Source organism: Syngnathoides biaculeatus, chromosome 13, assembly GCF_019802595.1.
Source record: "Syngnathoides biaculeatus isolate LvHL_M chromosome 13, ASM1980259v1, whole genome shotgun sequence".
In the NCBI taxonomy this organism is placed as follows: domain Eukaryota; kingdom Metazoa; phylum Chordata; class Actinopteri; order Syngnathiformes; family Syngnathidae; genus Syngnathoides; species Syngnathoides biaculeatus.
Genome location: NC_084652.1, coordinates 23400941 through 23418260, shown reverse-complemented (window position 1 = coordinate 23418260; position 17320 = coordinate 23400941). Strand labels below are relative to the sequence as shown.

At 46.5% G+C, this 17320-nt stretch overlaps 1 protein-coding gene across 1 annotated transcript in view; it reads right to left on the bottom strand.

Annotated features, from left to right (window-relative positions):
* The window catches only part of LOC133510384 (astrotactin-1-like), a 442032-nt gene that overhangs the window by 397431 nt on the left and 27281 nt on the right, over nt 1-17320 (bottom strand). Inside the window, exon 4 of the mRNA XM_061838217.1 lies at nt 13090-13236. Coding sequence (XP_061694201.1) covers nt 13090-13236 — 147 coding nt within the window. The remainder of the gene's footprint in view (nt 1-13089; nt 13237-17320) is intronic.

Sequence of the window (17320 nt, the reverse complement as noted above, 5' to 3'; positions counted from 1 at the left end):
CCAAGATGTCACCTCAAATAGGTTCCAGCTCAACCAGAGCTAAGCAGTTCATTTAACTTTTATAACAGTAAATGTAATTTTGGTGATATGATCAGTGAAAAATCAGTGAGTGAGATTGTATTACTGTATCTTAATTTATACCTGCTAAACTTAATTTATAACTTGACTCATCTTGCTTTGAATGTATTGGGAATTTGAGTCGCTTTATTGTTTCCTCAGTAGCTTGGGACTTTCTTGAAATTTGAAGGTTAAAGCTTACATGCAACTCACATCATGGCCTAATCCATGCTACTAATATGAAGATCTAAAAAATAATGTAAATAATGTATATTATACATCCCTAGTAGACAACATCCATCTATCGATGGTTTTCATTTTCCTTTTTGTTTATGCTACATTATTTTGATTTTATTGTGTTTTAAATGGGATGATGTTTTATAAAAAAAAATGTTAAAAGCAATTGTAATTGGATTTCTTATGTAAGCATATGTAAATTGCCGATGAGTCAAAATTTGCTTGGACTGCAATCCAGCCTGCAGGATAAATTTCAAAGTGAAAAAAAGGGAAACAAATTGAATTGTAATAATTCCTAGGCCATCGTAAGTCATTTCAATGTTAAAGTCGTACCTAATATTTTTACAGTCCTAAATATCCCTCCATCCATGCATTTTCAGAGCCATTTATCTATGCCAGCTATCATTGGGCAGGAGGTGGGGTATACCCTGAACTGGTTGCCAGTCAATCGCAGGGCACATGAAGACAGACAACAATCGTACTCAGTACGCAATCATTTATGTACAAAGTCGATGAAAAACTGAAGCAAACTTTTCTCAACAAATCAGAGGTTCTTTTATAAAATAACTTAAAACATTTTCATAAAACATTTTTATAAAATATAAACATTTTTGATATGTATTTGATTTGTTTTCATTCAAACAGCTATTTGTTATTTTATCATATATCATTGTAAGATTGTAGTGGTCCTGGCCTTTTGACATCAAAATAAGCTTTATTTGGGCCCTGAAATTCCATGAGTTTTACACCCATGGGTTAGAGCATAGATGGATGAATGGATGTGTAACTGACTTATGTCACTTAAAGAATGAATTAAAAAAAAAAGAAAATATCTTCCATAAGGACTTAATGGCTCACATCATCATCATCATCATCATCCTCATCATCGAATGAGAAGCACAAGGCAGGAGATGATTGTTTTCACTGAAAACATTTTTATAAAAGGTAGGTTTTCAGTGACCTCGAGTTTAGCTTGTGCAACGATGAAAAAAATAATGTTTTACCCATCCACATGTTGAGTTTTTTTGACAATTACATTTACAATTCAGTTATTGGCTTTTAAAGTTAATTAATTGCAGAGTAGGTCCCAGCCAACCATCATTTAGATAGCGGGGTCACTGGAATCTATTCCAGTAGATATTGAGCAAGAGTCTGTCATATATACCTTTGACAACTTACAGGTCAATCACAGGGCTGAGCTCAAGCCTCTTTTGAAACACTTTACAACAATAGTCTCCAATTACTCAAAGTTGTATGAGTTGAGCCTGTGGGAAAAAGTCACGATTTTCAGAGAGGCACAGGGAGACGCAACTGCAAATAGGAAGGGCCCTACCAGGTCATGTATTTGGGAGGCAAAAAGTGTGCCATACTTGTACTCAAAACAAATGATTATAAAGTAAATAATGGCACACGATTAATCCTCCTCCTCCATTTTATGAGCCACTTATCCTCAAAAGGGTAGTGGGAATGCTGGAGCCAATCACAGTTGTCAATGGGCTGGAGGTGGGGTATACCCTGAATTGGTTGCCAACCAATCACAGGGTCCACATTGAAACAGACACAACACTCGCACTCAACATCACACCTAACGGACTTTCGAGTCTCCAACGAATGCATGTTTTTGGGATGGGGGAGGAAACCGGAGTGCATGGAGAAAACCCACGCAAGAACAAGGAGAACATGCAAATTCCACACAAGCGAGGCTGGGATTTGAACCCCAGTCCTCAGAACTGTGAGGCCAGCACTCTACAGTTGCACCACCATGTCACCTGATTAATCTTAAGCATTTTAATTCAGTGGCATCTCACAGTAAAACTGGTAGACAATTTGAACTAATTACTCTCACTATTTAATAAATTCAACAGTGCATGTGATCTGCTGCACATGATGATTAAGAAGAAGAAGCTGACAAGCTTAAAGAAACTCTCGTTCACACATTAGCTTGTGTTCACACACCTACAGTCTATTCTTGACATTTTGTCAAAAGGAAAACAAAATAAAAACTTATCAAGAAAAAAGTGAACAGAAAATCTGCTTTGAGATTTTGACTAGTAGTCACCTTGTCTGTTTCACCGTTGCAAGCTTGTGGAGTTTGATATGCTCCTGCACTTGTGTGGGTTTTCTGCAAGTACTCCAGTTTCCTCAATGGCCCAAAAAGGCCTATGTGTGGTTAATGTTTAAGATTCTAGATGATCTTTAGGTGTGAACGTATGTATGATTGGTTCTTTGTCTCTTTGTGCCCTGCAATTGACTATCTCTCACCCAAGATGTCAGCTAGAATAGGTTCCAGCTCAACCGCAAACCTTTTGAAGACAAGCAGTATGCAAGATAGATAGATGGCTTCATGTCTGGTTGGCTGGCTGGCTGGCTGTATGGATGGATGGATGTATAGATGGGTAGAAATTAAGTATTTGGTGTCCTAACTACTATTGTCATTCACATATATACAGCTGGCTCAGAATCATTTCAACTCTGCGTCTGCCTGGTGATCAATTCAAGGTGCACATCACCTTTCACAGCAAGTCAGGTGAGATTGACTATTTTAAAATGGTTGCAGATTTAAAAGTTCAGGGATCATCAAAAGAACATTGTTTTTTACAAGAGTGTCGACAAAATTACAAGCAGCACTGAATACTGTTTATAACAGAGTAGTTCCAGTTCTCTTTACAGTGATGTTTTTAGACTTTATCACATACTGTCATGAATAGGACTCGAGGGCGGACCCAAATGCACGATTCGGGTGACAGGCAAGCGGTAAGGAGAAAGTCTTTATTCGTTCCAGATTCGGTAACCGGGGAGTCAGTCAGCACAAACAGCAGGAACAGGAGCAACAGGCTTACAGGGTAGGTCGGGAGACAGGCGTGGGTCGGTACACGGGAGGTTGGTGTCAGGAATGCGGAAGTGCGGGAACGAGGCATGCGAGGCGACGTTGTCCACCGGTTCCTATAAGTACCTGGGTTAATCAGCAGACAGGAGGCCCAGGTGTGCGCCTCCTAATCATCGTCGGTCTGCTGGAACACGCCCAGCCAGGGTTGGAATGACGGGGCCATGACAGTACCCCCCACCCTTAAAGGCCGGCTTCAGACGGCTCAGGAGCTTCAGGATGGGCCGTGTTGAAGTCACTGATGAGGGTGGGGTCAACAATGAAGCGGGAGGTGATCCAGGAATGCTCCTCCGGGCCATACCCCTCCCATTCCACCAGGTACTGGACCCCCCTGTCCCTGCGACGAGAAGACAGCAGACGGTGCACCGAGTACACGGGCCCACCGTCTACCATGCTGGAAGGCGGAGGAGGCTTGACTGGAGGAACCAGTGGTGACGGACGGGTTGGACGGAGCCTGGTCGCATGGAAGGTGGGGTGGACCCTCATCGACCTGGGGAGTTTTAATGACACGGCGACTGGGTTGATGACCTTGCTGACTGGGAACGGCCCAAGGAGCCTGGGAGCAAGCTTGGGTGATTCTGTCCACAGTGGAATATCCTTTATGGACAACTACACACGTTGTCCCACCTTGAACAGCGGTGCCTTTCTCCCCTTGAGGTCCACTGCAGACTTGTAGGAGCTGCCCATGCGCGCCAGTGTCTTGGGAGCTACCTCCCAGGTCCGCTTGCAGCGTCACACCACCGCCAGAGCGGACGGCACCATGGACTCTGTGGCCATCAATAGAAATAGAGAGGGAGAATAACCGTGCACTACGTGGAAAGGAGTCATACCTGTGGAGGCGGAGGGCAGGGAGTTGTGAGCAACTCCACCCTTCTGAGGTGCTGGCTCCATGTGCTGTGGTCACGAGACGTCAGGCAGTGTTGGCTGGTTTCCAGGTTTTGGTTAATCCTCTCCGTCTGGCCGTTGGACTCCGGGTGATGGCCTGACGTCAGGCTCGCCGTAGCACCGATGAGGGTGCAAAACTCTTTCCAAAAACGGGAAACGAACTGTGGACCCCTGTCTGAAACGATGTCCGCCGGCAGCCCGTGGTCGCGGATGACCTCATCCAGCAGCAGCTGGGGCGTTTGCTTGGTGGATGGGATCCTTGGGGCCGGCACGAAATGGACCATCTTGGAGAAATGTTCGACGACGCAGAACACCACCGTGTTCCCCTGGGAAGGAAGTAGCCCAATGACGAAATCCACGGAGATATGTGACCAGGGATGCGAGGAGATCGGCAGTGGCCTCAACTCCCCCATTGGTCGCAGGAGGGACGTCTTGTTGGCCATGCATACTGGGCAGGCATTGACGTAATCCCTCACATCCATACACAGGTTTGGCCACCAGAACCGCTGCTCGACGACAGAGCGTGTCTTGGTCATGCCCGGGTGGCAGACAGTCTTGTTGGTGTGCGCCCAGTCGATGACGTCCCCCCGTAGTGACGGGGCCACAAACAAGCGGCCGGGAGGACATCCGGCTGGACCCAGAGTGTCCCTCAAGGCCTCCTTCCCTCGTGTCTTGATTGCCCAGGTGAACCCGGACACGAAGCAGGCCTCCGGAAAAATTGGGACGCTCACGGGCTCAGTGCGATCCCCCTCGTGGATCTGCGAGAGTGCATCCGGCTTGCCGTTCTTCAAGCCTGGGCGAAAGGACAAAGTGAAGTGGAAATGTGTGAAAAAGAGAGCCCACCTGGCCTGGCGGGCATTCAACCGCTTCGCAGTCCTCAGATATTCCAAGATTTATGGTCGGTGAGAACCACGAATGGCACTTGCTACCCCTCCAGCCAATGTCGCCACTCTTCCCTTACTCTCTTGACTGCCAGCAGTTCACGGTCACCCACATCGTAGTTACGCTCAGCCGGGGTCACTCTTCTTTAAAGGAAGGCGCACGGGTGAATCCTACCATCCTTTGTGCACCTCTAGGATAGAACCACTCCAATCCCAGAGTCCGATGCATCAACCTAGACCACAAACTGCCGGTCCGGTTCCGGCATTATAAAGATCGGCGCAGTGGTAAAGCTTGCACTCAAAGGTGTTGCGGGGAGATGTGAGAACGTGCAGAGGGGCGGCAATAGAACTGAAATTCCGGATGAACTTACGATGGAAGTTTGCAAACCCGATGAATCTCTGCACGTCCTTCCGGCAATAGGGAGTGGGCTATTGAAGGACTGCGTCGATCTTCCCGGGATCCATTCGAATCTCCCCTTATGTCAGGATGAACCCCAGGAAAGAGACGGAGGCTCGGTGGAACTCACACTTCTCCACGTTCACGTTCAGCTGATGTTGCAGCAGCTGCTGAAGCACCTCCCTGACATGTCTGATGTGGGAGGTCAGGTCTGAGGAAAAAAATCAGGATATTTTCGAGGTACACAAAAACGTTTCTATTCAGTTTTTACCGGAGCACATCGTTAATAAAGTTCTGGAAAACAGCAGGTGCATTTGTCAACCCAAATGGCATCACCAAATACTCAAAATGACCCGTGGGGGTATTGAATTCATCCATTCATCCCCCTCCCGGATCCGTACCAGATGGTATGCACTCCATAGGTCCAGCTTGGTGAAGATCCGGGCCCCTTGAAGCAGTTTGAACTCAGTCGCTATCAGGAGAAGAGGGTACCTGTTCTTTATGGTGATGTCGTTGAGCCCTCTGTAGTCGATGCAGGGCAGTAGCGAAGTGTCCTTCTTCTTTACGAAGAAGAACCCTACAAAAGCTGGTGAAGAAGATGGGCGAATGAGCCCTGCCGCTAGTGACTCCTCGACGTATTTCTTCATGGTCTGGTGCTCCGGCCCTGTCAAAGTAAACAACCTCCCTCGAGGGGGGGAGGTGCCGGGCAGGAGCTCAATGGCGCAAACATAAAGGCGGTGCGGGGGCAGGGATCTAGCTTTTGTTTCCCAAAACACCTCCTTGAGGTCCAGATAGCAGCGGGGCACCGCGGCTAACTCCGGTGCGGTACCTGGCTCTTCAAATTCCATGGGCGCGACTTGAATCCTCCCCTCCTCGCGAACAATGAAACACCGCTTGCGGCAATCTTTGCCCCACGCCCTGATTTGGCCCGTGGGCCAGTCAATATGCTCCTTGAGCCACGGACTCCCCAGGATGATATCGCTACTCCACGAGTTGGAGATGTGGAAGCTAATTCGTTCCGTGTGGGCATTTGGGAATACCATCCCTAAGGTTTGTGTGCGGAGCGTCACTCGACAGAGAAATTTCCCATTCTCAGCGTAACCATTGCGTAACCGCTGCGTCGGAAAGGTAGCCGCGCCCAATGCCTCGACCACGCGGGGGTTGATCAAATTCGCGTCCGAGCCATAGTCGATGAATGCTGTCACGGTACACGAATGACCCTCCGTGCCCAGGGTGACTTGGAGAAGCGTCCGACCTGATTCCACCACCGTATATTGCACACTCACCGGCCGGGTTAGTGATCCTGAGGCCAGGACGCTTTGGTCTGACCGGGCAATGGGCAATTAAGTGGCCCAAGCGGCCGCAGTAACAGCAGCGTCCCTACCGTTGCCGTTGCCAGCACTCCTCTGCCAGACTGTCGAGAACCTCCATTCGCATGGGCTCCGTTGCGGGAGTGAGCGTAGGTGGCAGGGAGGAGGGGGAAATGGACGCCTCCGTCTGTCCTCCAACCAGCACGCCCATTTGTCCCTGGATGGCAAGTCTTTGGTCGATTTTGAGCTCCAGCGCGATGAGTGCATCCAATGAGGTAGGAAGGTCCACGGCGATGAGGAGCCCGCGGACCTGCAGGGAGAGCCCCTGGAAGAAGGCGTTGAGGAGGGCGTCCTCATTCCATCGGCTCTCAGCTGCCCGGATACGGAACTCGACGGCGTAGTTGGAAACACGGCACTGTTCCTAGCGTAACGTCATCAGCGACGCCACAGCCTCGTGCGCCGGCGCGGCGTACTGGAAGACCTGCATTATGGCACAGACGAAGGCCGTCCAAGAGCGACACGTCTCCGAGTTGCGACTCCACTCCGCCGTGGCCCACGAGCGGTCCATCGGGAAGACGGACGACTGTAGCTCGAAGTGGAGGTCACACTGAGGGAGGAAGGCTCTAACCTGAATCACCAGAGAAACGTTCGGGTCGGGAGAGAGGTGTTATGCCGGTACACTGACTCTCCGCAGCGGGCGGGGCAGATGGAGTGAGCTGGACCGGGGTAGCAGCAGGAATGGCTGCAGGAATGGCTGCCGCCGGTGTAGTAGCAGCGCTAGCCTGAGAGGCTAGCCACGGCTCCAGCCAGGCACAGATCTCAAGGAGCCTCCGGTTCGTCACCTGGAGGACAGCCTCCTGCTCAGCCAGGCGTCTGCCCTGGAACTGCAACAAGCGGCGGATGGCTTCAGAGTCGGCGGGGTCCATGTTATGACCAGATCGTTCTGTCACGAACGGGACTCGAGGGCGGACCCAAAAGCACGACTCGGGTGACAGGCAAGCGGTAAAGAGAAAGTCTTTATTCGTTCCAGAGTCGGTAACCGGGGAGTCAGTCAGCACAAACAGCAGGCATGTGAGGCAATGATCTGGCGAAGACCAGTCGTCCACCGGGTCCTATGAGTACCAGGGGTAACCAGCAGAGATGAGGCGCAGGCGTCATCGTCGGTCTGCTGGGACACGCCCAGCCAGGGCTGGAACGTCATGCCAAATACAATCCATGTGCATTTTTTTTTTTTAAACCTGATAGAATAAATGAGATTTATTGACTGCAACACCTGGATGGCTCACAATTTGCGTCAGTTGAATGTGGACAAAATGAAACTAAGAATTGTTGACCCCAACAGTTTAGCTTCTAAATCCTTGCTTCTGCCACCAAGTTTAGGATAATTTTCTACAAATATGCACCCCAGTTTGGGAAACCTTGAAGTCATTAGATCAGGCAATGCATTTTGATGAACAAATGAACCTAACCTTCCATCTCAACATTTATAAACTCATGTCAATGTTATCTCATTTTAAACTAAAAAAAATCATTCAAGCATTAGTTTCCTCACGTCTTGACTCTTGCAATTGGCTCTTCTTTGGCTCCAGAATGCTGGACCTCTGCAGATACTGCACCCATCCACCTGTTGATTTCCCATTTCATTATTCCCTCACTTGGGAAGAAGACCATACGTTACTTGAAATTTACATTCAGCTGAAAACCGCTCCAAATGAGACTTGGAGATCACGGCTTGGTGAAGAATGATCAAGTCCCTAGTGGGAGTGTTCTCCAGCACCCCCTCCAAGAATTCCAAAAATGGTGGGAACTGTGATTTTCTGTTTGGTCATAAACATAAAAAAATGTCTGAACCTGTCTCCCTACCCGGACACAGACGGAGGATACTCTCCTACAAGCACAAGAGAAGTGTGAAGAACCAAGAGCAGAGGAAGGCGCCAGTGGACAGCTGGGATAGGCTCCAGCACTCCTGCAACCCTTATGAGGATAAGGGGCAAAGAAAACGGATGGATGGATGGATGGATATAAAAATGATGAACCAGAAAAAAAAATCATGTGGATGTAGTTTATCTTTTCACCCCACGATGACAATGCCAACTTCTCGCGGATGAAAAGTGGGTGTGGGTGTGTGTGTGTGTGTGTTCATATTTGTATTTTAGTCTATGTGACCATGTTTCCACAACTTCATGTACATGTTAAATTTCCCACAAGAGGCAACAACATCTTGGATAATGTTTTCACAACTCACAAAGGAGTCTAAGAAGCCAATCCACCACAAACTGGAGCACGTTCAAACAGGTAAGCACCCACAACAACATCTCAGTCCTCCAGGAGTATACAGAAACTGCCACTGCCTGGATAAGGATGTGCATGGACAATGTTAGGGTCTCCAGAACCATCTCCATCTGGGCCAATCAGAAGCCATGGCTGGCAGGGGCACCCCAGAGGCTCCTGAAGGCCCCGAATGCTGCATTCATATCTGGGGATGAAGTGAGCCAAAGGACAGACAGGGCCAACAGAGAAGCTAAGAAGCAGTGTTGCTTCAACAACAGCAGAGACACCACGAACCTGTAGAGCGCTATTCAGACCATCACGGACCACAAGTGCCCCCCCCCCAACAGTCCTGGGACATTTCCTTTTTACTACTGGATCAGCTCAATGATTCTTTGCTTGCTTTGAGGCAGATAACAACATACAGACACAGAGGATCCTTCTGCCTCCCAGCAAAATGATGAATCAATCCAAGGAAAGCCTCTGGACCACAAGAGATTCCTGACCACTTCCTGAGAGAATGTGCCGATGAGCTCACAGACATCTTCAACACCTCACTAAGCAAAGTCATCCTAACCTCCATCAAAGCCACCACCAATCCCTCCTGCTTCAATGACGACCGCCCGGTTGCACTCACTCCTTCTTCTTCTTTTTCTTTCAGCTTGTCCCGTTAGGGGTCGCCACAACGTCTCATCTTTTTCCATCTAAGCCTATCTCGTGCATCCTCCTCTCTAACACCCACTGTCCTCATGTCCTTTTTCACAACATCCATCAACCTTTTCTTTGGTCTTCCCCTCGCTCTTTTGCCTGGCAGCTCCATCTTCAGCATCCTTCTACTAATATATTCACTCTCTCGCCTCTGAACATGTCCAAACCATCGAAGTTTGCTCTCCTGAACCTTGTCTCCAAAACATCCAACTTTGGCTGTCCCTCTAATGAGCTCATTTCTAATCCTATCCAACCTACTCACTCTGAGCGAGAACCTCAACATCTTAATTTCTGCCACCTCCAGTTCTGCTTCCTGTTGTTTCTTCAGAGCCACCGTCTCTAATCTGTACATTATAGCCGGCCTCACCACTGTTTTATAAACTTTGCCTTTCATCCTAGCGGAGACTCTTCTTTCACATCGAACACCAGACACCTTTCGCCAACTGTTCCATCCCGCTTGTACCCGTTTCTTCACTTCCTTACCTCGTCATCTTTATTCCTCTATAGTTTCCTCAGTTCTGAATATCGCCTTTGTTCTTAAAAATGGGGACGAGCACACTTTTCTTCCATTCTTCTGGGATCTTCCCTCCCGCGAGTATTCTATTGAATAAGTTGGTCAAAAACTCCACAGCCACCTCTCCAAATTAATTCCATACCTCCACTGTTATGTCATCAGGATCAACTGTCTACATTTTTCATTCTGTTCAGTGCATTTTCAACTTCCCTCTTACTAATCATTGCCACTTCCTGGTCATTCACGCCTGCCTTTTCTACTCTACCTTCTGTCCCATTTTCTTCATTCATAACTTCTCAAAGTACTCTTTCCGTCTACTTAGCAAACTACTGGCACCAGTCAACCTATTTCCATCAACATCCTTAATCACCTTTACTTGCTGCACATCCTTCCCATCTCTATCCCTATACTGGCCAACCTGTAGAGCTCTTTTTCTCCCTCTTTCATATCCAACCTGGAGTACATGTCGTCGGTTGAACTCACTCCCATCATTAATCCCATTCATAAAGTTCTGAAAGCGGCTCATCATGGAGCACATAACCCCCCCCCCCCCTCCAGTCACACACACACTGGACCCCAACCAGTTTCCATGTTGGGCCAACCACTCAACAGATGATGCTATCGCCATTGCCTTCCCCTCAGCCCTCGCCACCTAGAGCCCTAATTCTCACGTCACTGTCTCTAATCCGTACATCATGGCCGGCCTCACCACTGTTTTGTAAACTTTGCCCTTCATCCTAGCAGAGACTCTTCTGTCACATAACACACCAGACGCCTTTCGCCAGCTGTTCCAACCTGATTGGATCAGTTTCTTCACTTCCTTACCACACTCACCATTGCTCTGGATTGTTAACCCTAAATATTTGAAGTCGTCCACCCTCGCTATCTCTTCTCCCTGTAGGTTGCCAGCCAATCGCAGGGCACATGATGTCGCAGTAACAGTTCGGGGCAGTTTAGAGTGTCCAATGAATGCATATTTTTGGGATGTGGGAGGAAACCAGAGTGCCCAGAGGAAACCTACACAGACATGGGGTTTTCTCTGGGCACTCTGGTTTCCTCCCACATCCCAAAAATATGCAACATTAATTGGAGATTCTAAATTGACCATAGGTGTGCGTGTGAGTGTGACTGTTTGTCTCGATGTGCTCTGTGATTGGTTGGCAACCAGTTCAGGGTGTACCCTGCCTCCTGTTTAAAGATATCTGAGATAGGTTCCAGCACTCCTGTGACCCTTTTGCTGATAAACAGCTCAGAAAATGGATGGATAGATGGATATATATTCACATTTCAAGTCTCTTGATTGTCAGATGTGTTATATATTGATGACATCAAACATACAGTGATGAAAATGAGAATTTGCACACCCTGCTATATTGCAAGTTCTCCCACTTAGAAATCATGGAGAGGTCTGAAATTTTCAACGGAGGTGCTCCACTGTGAGAGAGATAATCAAAAAAAGAAAAATCCAGAAATCACAATGTATGATTTTTTAACGATGTATTTGTGTGCTACAGCTGCAAATAACCATTCAGTTTTCTTGAAATGAACATTCATGTTTTGGAGTGTGAAAGGAACCCAGATCACCCGGTGGCAACCCACTTATGCAAATCCCCCAATTCAGAAGTGTCAGGTGGATGTGTGAACCCCTTCATTTACTGTGCTCCCAATGGTGAGATTCTCCTTTTTTATTGTGCAAATTAAAAAAATCCTTTTGACACTTTTGACAAAAATGTAAATTCTAGCTCAGAATGGGTCACGACTTGGCTCTTTATTATTTCCAGAACCTAAGGAAAGCATTATATCTGTGCTTGCTGCTGGTAATTATCTAAAATAAAAATAAAAATAAATGAGAAAACTGTCATCTAACCCAAGATGAAGTTACAAGTTATTTTACTTTACAGGTCGAGCAAGATGGATATTTTTTTTCTTTCCCCATTTCCTATCCAGAAGCGACACCTTGGTCATACTTATTTTCATGATAATAGGATGTCCATGATATTCTTTCAAACTAGAATCAAGAATAATAGTTCACTTAACAGACTTTGCTGTTTTTGAAATTAGCTAATTTAAGAGAGCATCCTGCCTTGAGAAAGTGAGACATCCTCCAACAGCAATGGTGCGTACGGCTTTCCGTATCATGAATAGGTGTTGAAGGGGTCCAGCATCCTCAATATTATGTTTCTGGTATTTGCAAAGGAGTTGCTTCTGCTGGCTTTATCAAGCTGTGATCCTCAACTCTTGTTTCAATAGTACATTGCAGGGTGAGAAGTGTTTGGGATGAGAATCAGCACATCCAAATATAAGATCATGGTCTTTAGTCAGAAAGAATGTGAGTGCATTATTTGTCTATTAGGATTTTCACATAGTTCCGAGGCAGGAGACACCCTGGCCCAATATTACTACCTTCAAGACACGTGCCACTGCACAATGTATACATGTAGAACATCCCCTACTGAAAAGAAACATGTGACTTAAATGTGGTGCTGGTAGTGTGTTTCCCTCTCACACTAATCAACCCGAATCAAATCTTAACCCTTCCTAAACTTTCTCAACCTCCAATCAGTACTAAACCAAGCCAGACCAAACTTCAAGGTTTTCATTTCGTACAAATGTGGTACATGTCTGGGATGGTCATATCGTTACATCTGTGCAAACTGCCCTTCCCGTGACGCAGGAGCCAATCATGTTGCAGCAAAGTCTCGAAACTATGTGGGAATCCTCATAACACTGCAATACAACAACAAAGATATTGGTAGCTATTTTGGGGGGCATTGTAATGGATATGCAGTATAATTTAAAAGCTTTTTTTTTGTTTTTTTTCAGCATCACTGTATGATTATAACAATGCAACAATAAAACCACATTGCTTGTGATGGAATGGTGGCTTTAAAATGAAGGTACTGTCTTCTCTCTGTCAAAGAGTAAATCAGTGGGAGAGAGGGACTCACTGCGATTGTTGCTGGAGAGACGTTTTCGCTGACTGGTGGAGGTGTTGTGTGGAAGCAAGGTGTTCTGCTGGTGGTTACTGTCGATTGGACTGGTGGCAATGATGTTGTCTTTATATTTGTTCATTAGGGCCAGTTTCGTGTCACTCACTGTGGAGGAAAGAAATGTAAAAAAAAAAAAAAAAAAAAAGCTAAAAGCATACAAACATCAATGTTCGACTGCATTTTATCCCTGCTAAGGAAAGTCTTGTAATGGAGGTGTTTAATATAAATGAGCCTTTCCTGATTTCCTGATCCTAATTTCAAATGAAAATGAAAATTGCTTTCACTTCGGAAAGAAATCTCAAATTAAAAAGTGTTACTCTCTTTTAACTCAAAATTATTTATTGTGGTTTTGTTGGTAAATGGGTCAAAAATTGACAGCGGCAGCTACAGAAGGACAGTGCTGTGACAATATATTTGCCTCGTTCCTGATTTCTACACTAATCTAATGTTTCAGATCATAAAAACAATGCCCTGAAGATTTTCCACATTTTATGTGATAGACTAATACAAAGTACCACATACTGTGCAACTCTCAAGTGGAATAGAGATAACACAACATTTTCAAAATTTTAAGAAAATAGGGTTAGGGTTAGGTTACTTAGGTCACTAAATACTCAGAATCTACAGTCCAGCCCAATGGCGAGTGAAGTAAGGAAGTCTCAGCAGGTTGGAATGAAAACCCAAGCAGGTGAGCGTGCAAACTCCACAAAGGCGAGGCTGGAATTGAACCTTGGACCACAGAGCTGTGAGGTAGAGGTGCTAGCTGATCACCCTGCCACCTTGGTATGTCATATTATTTGTATTTCCACATTTTTCGTCTTTCTTCTTTTAATTTCGGCTTGTCCCGTTAGGCGTCACCACACTGTGTCATCATTGTCCATTTTAACCGATCTCCTCCATCCTCCTTCCTAAAAACTGCCTTTATGCTTGGTCACTCCCAAAGAGAACCTCAAAATCTTTATTTCTGCCACCTCCAGCTCTTTCCTGTTATCTCTACAGTGCCACTGTCACACAGCACACCTGAAACCTTCCTCCACCTATTCTAACTTGTTTCACTTCCTTACCTCACTCAACAGTGCTCTGGACCAGGGGTCAGGAACCTGTGGCTCGTGAGCCATGTCTGTCCGAGTTCTCATAACGACATACTGTGTGTCATTTCTGTGGCAAAGGCAACACAAATGTCATCAGAAAGCGACCGTCTCCGGTATGTGTACCCCTGACGAGCGCCATCAATCGTGTTTTGCCCGTAACCCCCCCCCTTCCATGCATTGTTGTCATGAGAACATGTCCTAGCGTGTTAGCCAGTGAGCAATCTACCACATTTTTCTATCAATCCCTTTCTTCCTCCCTTCTTCCAGAAAATGACGACAAGTTATGGCCCAGTGAGAGCTGCTGCTGCTACCACGAGGACCGCGGAGCGAGTGACAACGGCAACAAGGTTGAGCTGAACGCTGCTGAGGTTTTACGTCGACGGCCAAGCAGGTCGTGTGTACCCCTTTACGTTCTCTTTTCTGGGTTCCTAGCGAGCTTGGGAGCGCCCACGGCCGGCGGGCTTGTTGAACAAAAGTGTGGGGCTGCATAGAGGCAAATGCCCTTGTTGTCAGGCTTGTGATGCCACAAAAACAACGGCAAAAACTTTCAGCCAAGCAACTTCACGTTTGCATCTTTGTGAGCGTGGCCTGCTAATTAGCAAAATCCCGGTGTTAGCAACAAGACCAGCCATCAATACGCCTTCCTTCTCTACTGTGGACTATCATGAACTACTGCAGAGGGTGTCACTTCTGGAATCAAAATTCTGATGTCTTGAAGTCTATGTGGATGTAAAATAGACAGTCAGGAAATGAAACCACTCTACAGATGTCTCAAAATGGTGAGCAGAGGTGTGCTAACAGACAGTCACCTAGCTCAACAGTGAGGACTGACGTGAACTGTGGAAAGGACAATGGACCCTCCAGCAGTTTTCCCTGGAATCTACTGCGAGCAAAGCCCAAAAATATCGGACATTGAAAAAGGAAGATACAACATCACGGGGAGATTACCCAGAAATCTGGCTGGCCTGCGTTGTGGGCCACCTCAACAACAAGTAAACGGCCATGGACGGTCGTTACAGTGAAGAGCAAGAAAAAAGAATGTGAGTCTGTCCAAAATATTGATGTCAGACTTACAAATAGATTCGAGACACGCTTACAAGACCCAGGACAAGAATGCTCATCCTCCACCACCACTGAAAGGTATGAAATTAAATTAAATTTAAGCGAGATTTCATTGATCTCCTCAGAAAAGTGCAAGGTTTGGATGCTGAGGTTTTTATAAGCGGACCTCTCCCACTTGTACAATCTGGAGATGAACGTTTCTCGAGGCTCCGTCAATTGAATAGGTAGTTAAGAAAGGTGTGCACTGCACTATCCTTGAGTTTCATTGACAATTTCTGCCTTTTTTCAGGAGCGTAAAAATCTTTACAAAGCAGATGGTTTCTGTATAAATAGACATGGGGTTAAGTTATTGGCTACCAACATTTTCTACTGGGTGCGTCATTCACTGCCTTGTAAAGAAAATATTTTAAAAAATCAAGGACAAAAGGATCCAGTTGTTCCCAAACAATCGAAGGAACAAGAGATAAGGCGAGACAAAGTGCACACAGATTCATTTGCATCATCCAAACAATCAGATGAGCAAATGACAAATGGAATGTGCCAGCACTTCAAATCTCCCACACCTCTTCCTGCCCCATTGGAGCCATCCACACTTCAGAATTTCCCCTCATCACTACGACATCCAAACAATCTGCAGTAGTTGTTGGCTCCTGCTCTCCGAGCCTGAATGCAATGTTGGGTCTGATGGATAGAATGAAGACCATTGTCAACGATGTAGTCCAGCCCATACCACGCCAAGATTCCACGATTCCCGGTCGCCTGATGACGACGCCTCGACAGCAACTGATCCTCGGCTGCCTCCCACTCCTGTTTTGATGGCAACCAATCCATGACCGATCCACGGCCTCCTCACGACCATACCTCGGCGGCGACCGATCCTTGATTGCCGGATGACCACGCCTAGGCGCCGACTGATCCTAGGCCGCCGGACATCACAAACATGGAATGTATCAGACACAGGACAGGACTCTTCTTCTTCTTCTTCTTCTTCTTCTCCTTTCAGCTTGTCCCATTAGGGGTCGCCACAGCATGTCATCTTTTTCCATCTAAGCCTATCTCGTGCATCTTTCTCTCTAACACCCACTGTCCTCATGTCTTCCCTCACAACATCCATCAACCTTTTCTTTGGTCTTCTTCTCACTCTTTTGCATGGCAGCTCCATCCTCAGCACCCTTCTAAGAATATATTCACTTTCTCACATCTGGACATGTCCAAACCATTGAAGTCTGCTCTCTCAAACCTTGTCTCCAAAATATCCAACTTTGGCTGTCCCTCTAATGAGCTCATTTCTAATCCTATCCAACCTGCTCACTCCGAGCGAGAACCTCAACATCTTCATTTCTGCCACCTCCAGTTCTGCTTCCTGTTGTTTCTTCAGTGCCGCCACTGTCTCTAATCCATACATCTTAGCCGGCCTCACCATCCTTCTTCCCTTCATCCTAGCAGAGACTCTTCTGTCACATCAGGACAGGATTCATAGAGAATGCAAATCAAGGACGTGGGCATAATTCCAACCACCTGCACTTCAACAAAACCAAAGCAGGTAAATGAAGGTCAGATTCTGTTGACCTATGCCTCACCAGAACCTTGTTTATATCAAGAGTGAAGGTGTGTAGATTGTACACACAAATAACCAGGGAATGCAGCTGGATAAAAGGCTGGACTGGATTGGACATTCTCTTTGCATGAAGGACTAAACTGTCTGTACTTCCTCGAAAAACTGTCTCTCTTCGACATTGTCAAAAATATGCTGCAGTTTCTTGTAGCAAGAGCACTCTTGTATGCAGTTCTGTGCTTGGTGGGGCAGCGTCAAGAAAAGGGACACACTCACAAAAAACACAGGCTCTATTGTAGGCATAGAGTTATACAGCCTGACAGCAGTCGCAGAGATAGATGCTGAACAGTTTCCTGTCTATCATGACAAGCCACTGTATCCCTTGCTGAGTATAGTCTCAAAGCAAAGGAGCAACTTCAGTGACAGGCTTCTGCCCTAATCATGGTGGAGTGGTTTGTGTGCCCCAATGTTTATAGAAGAT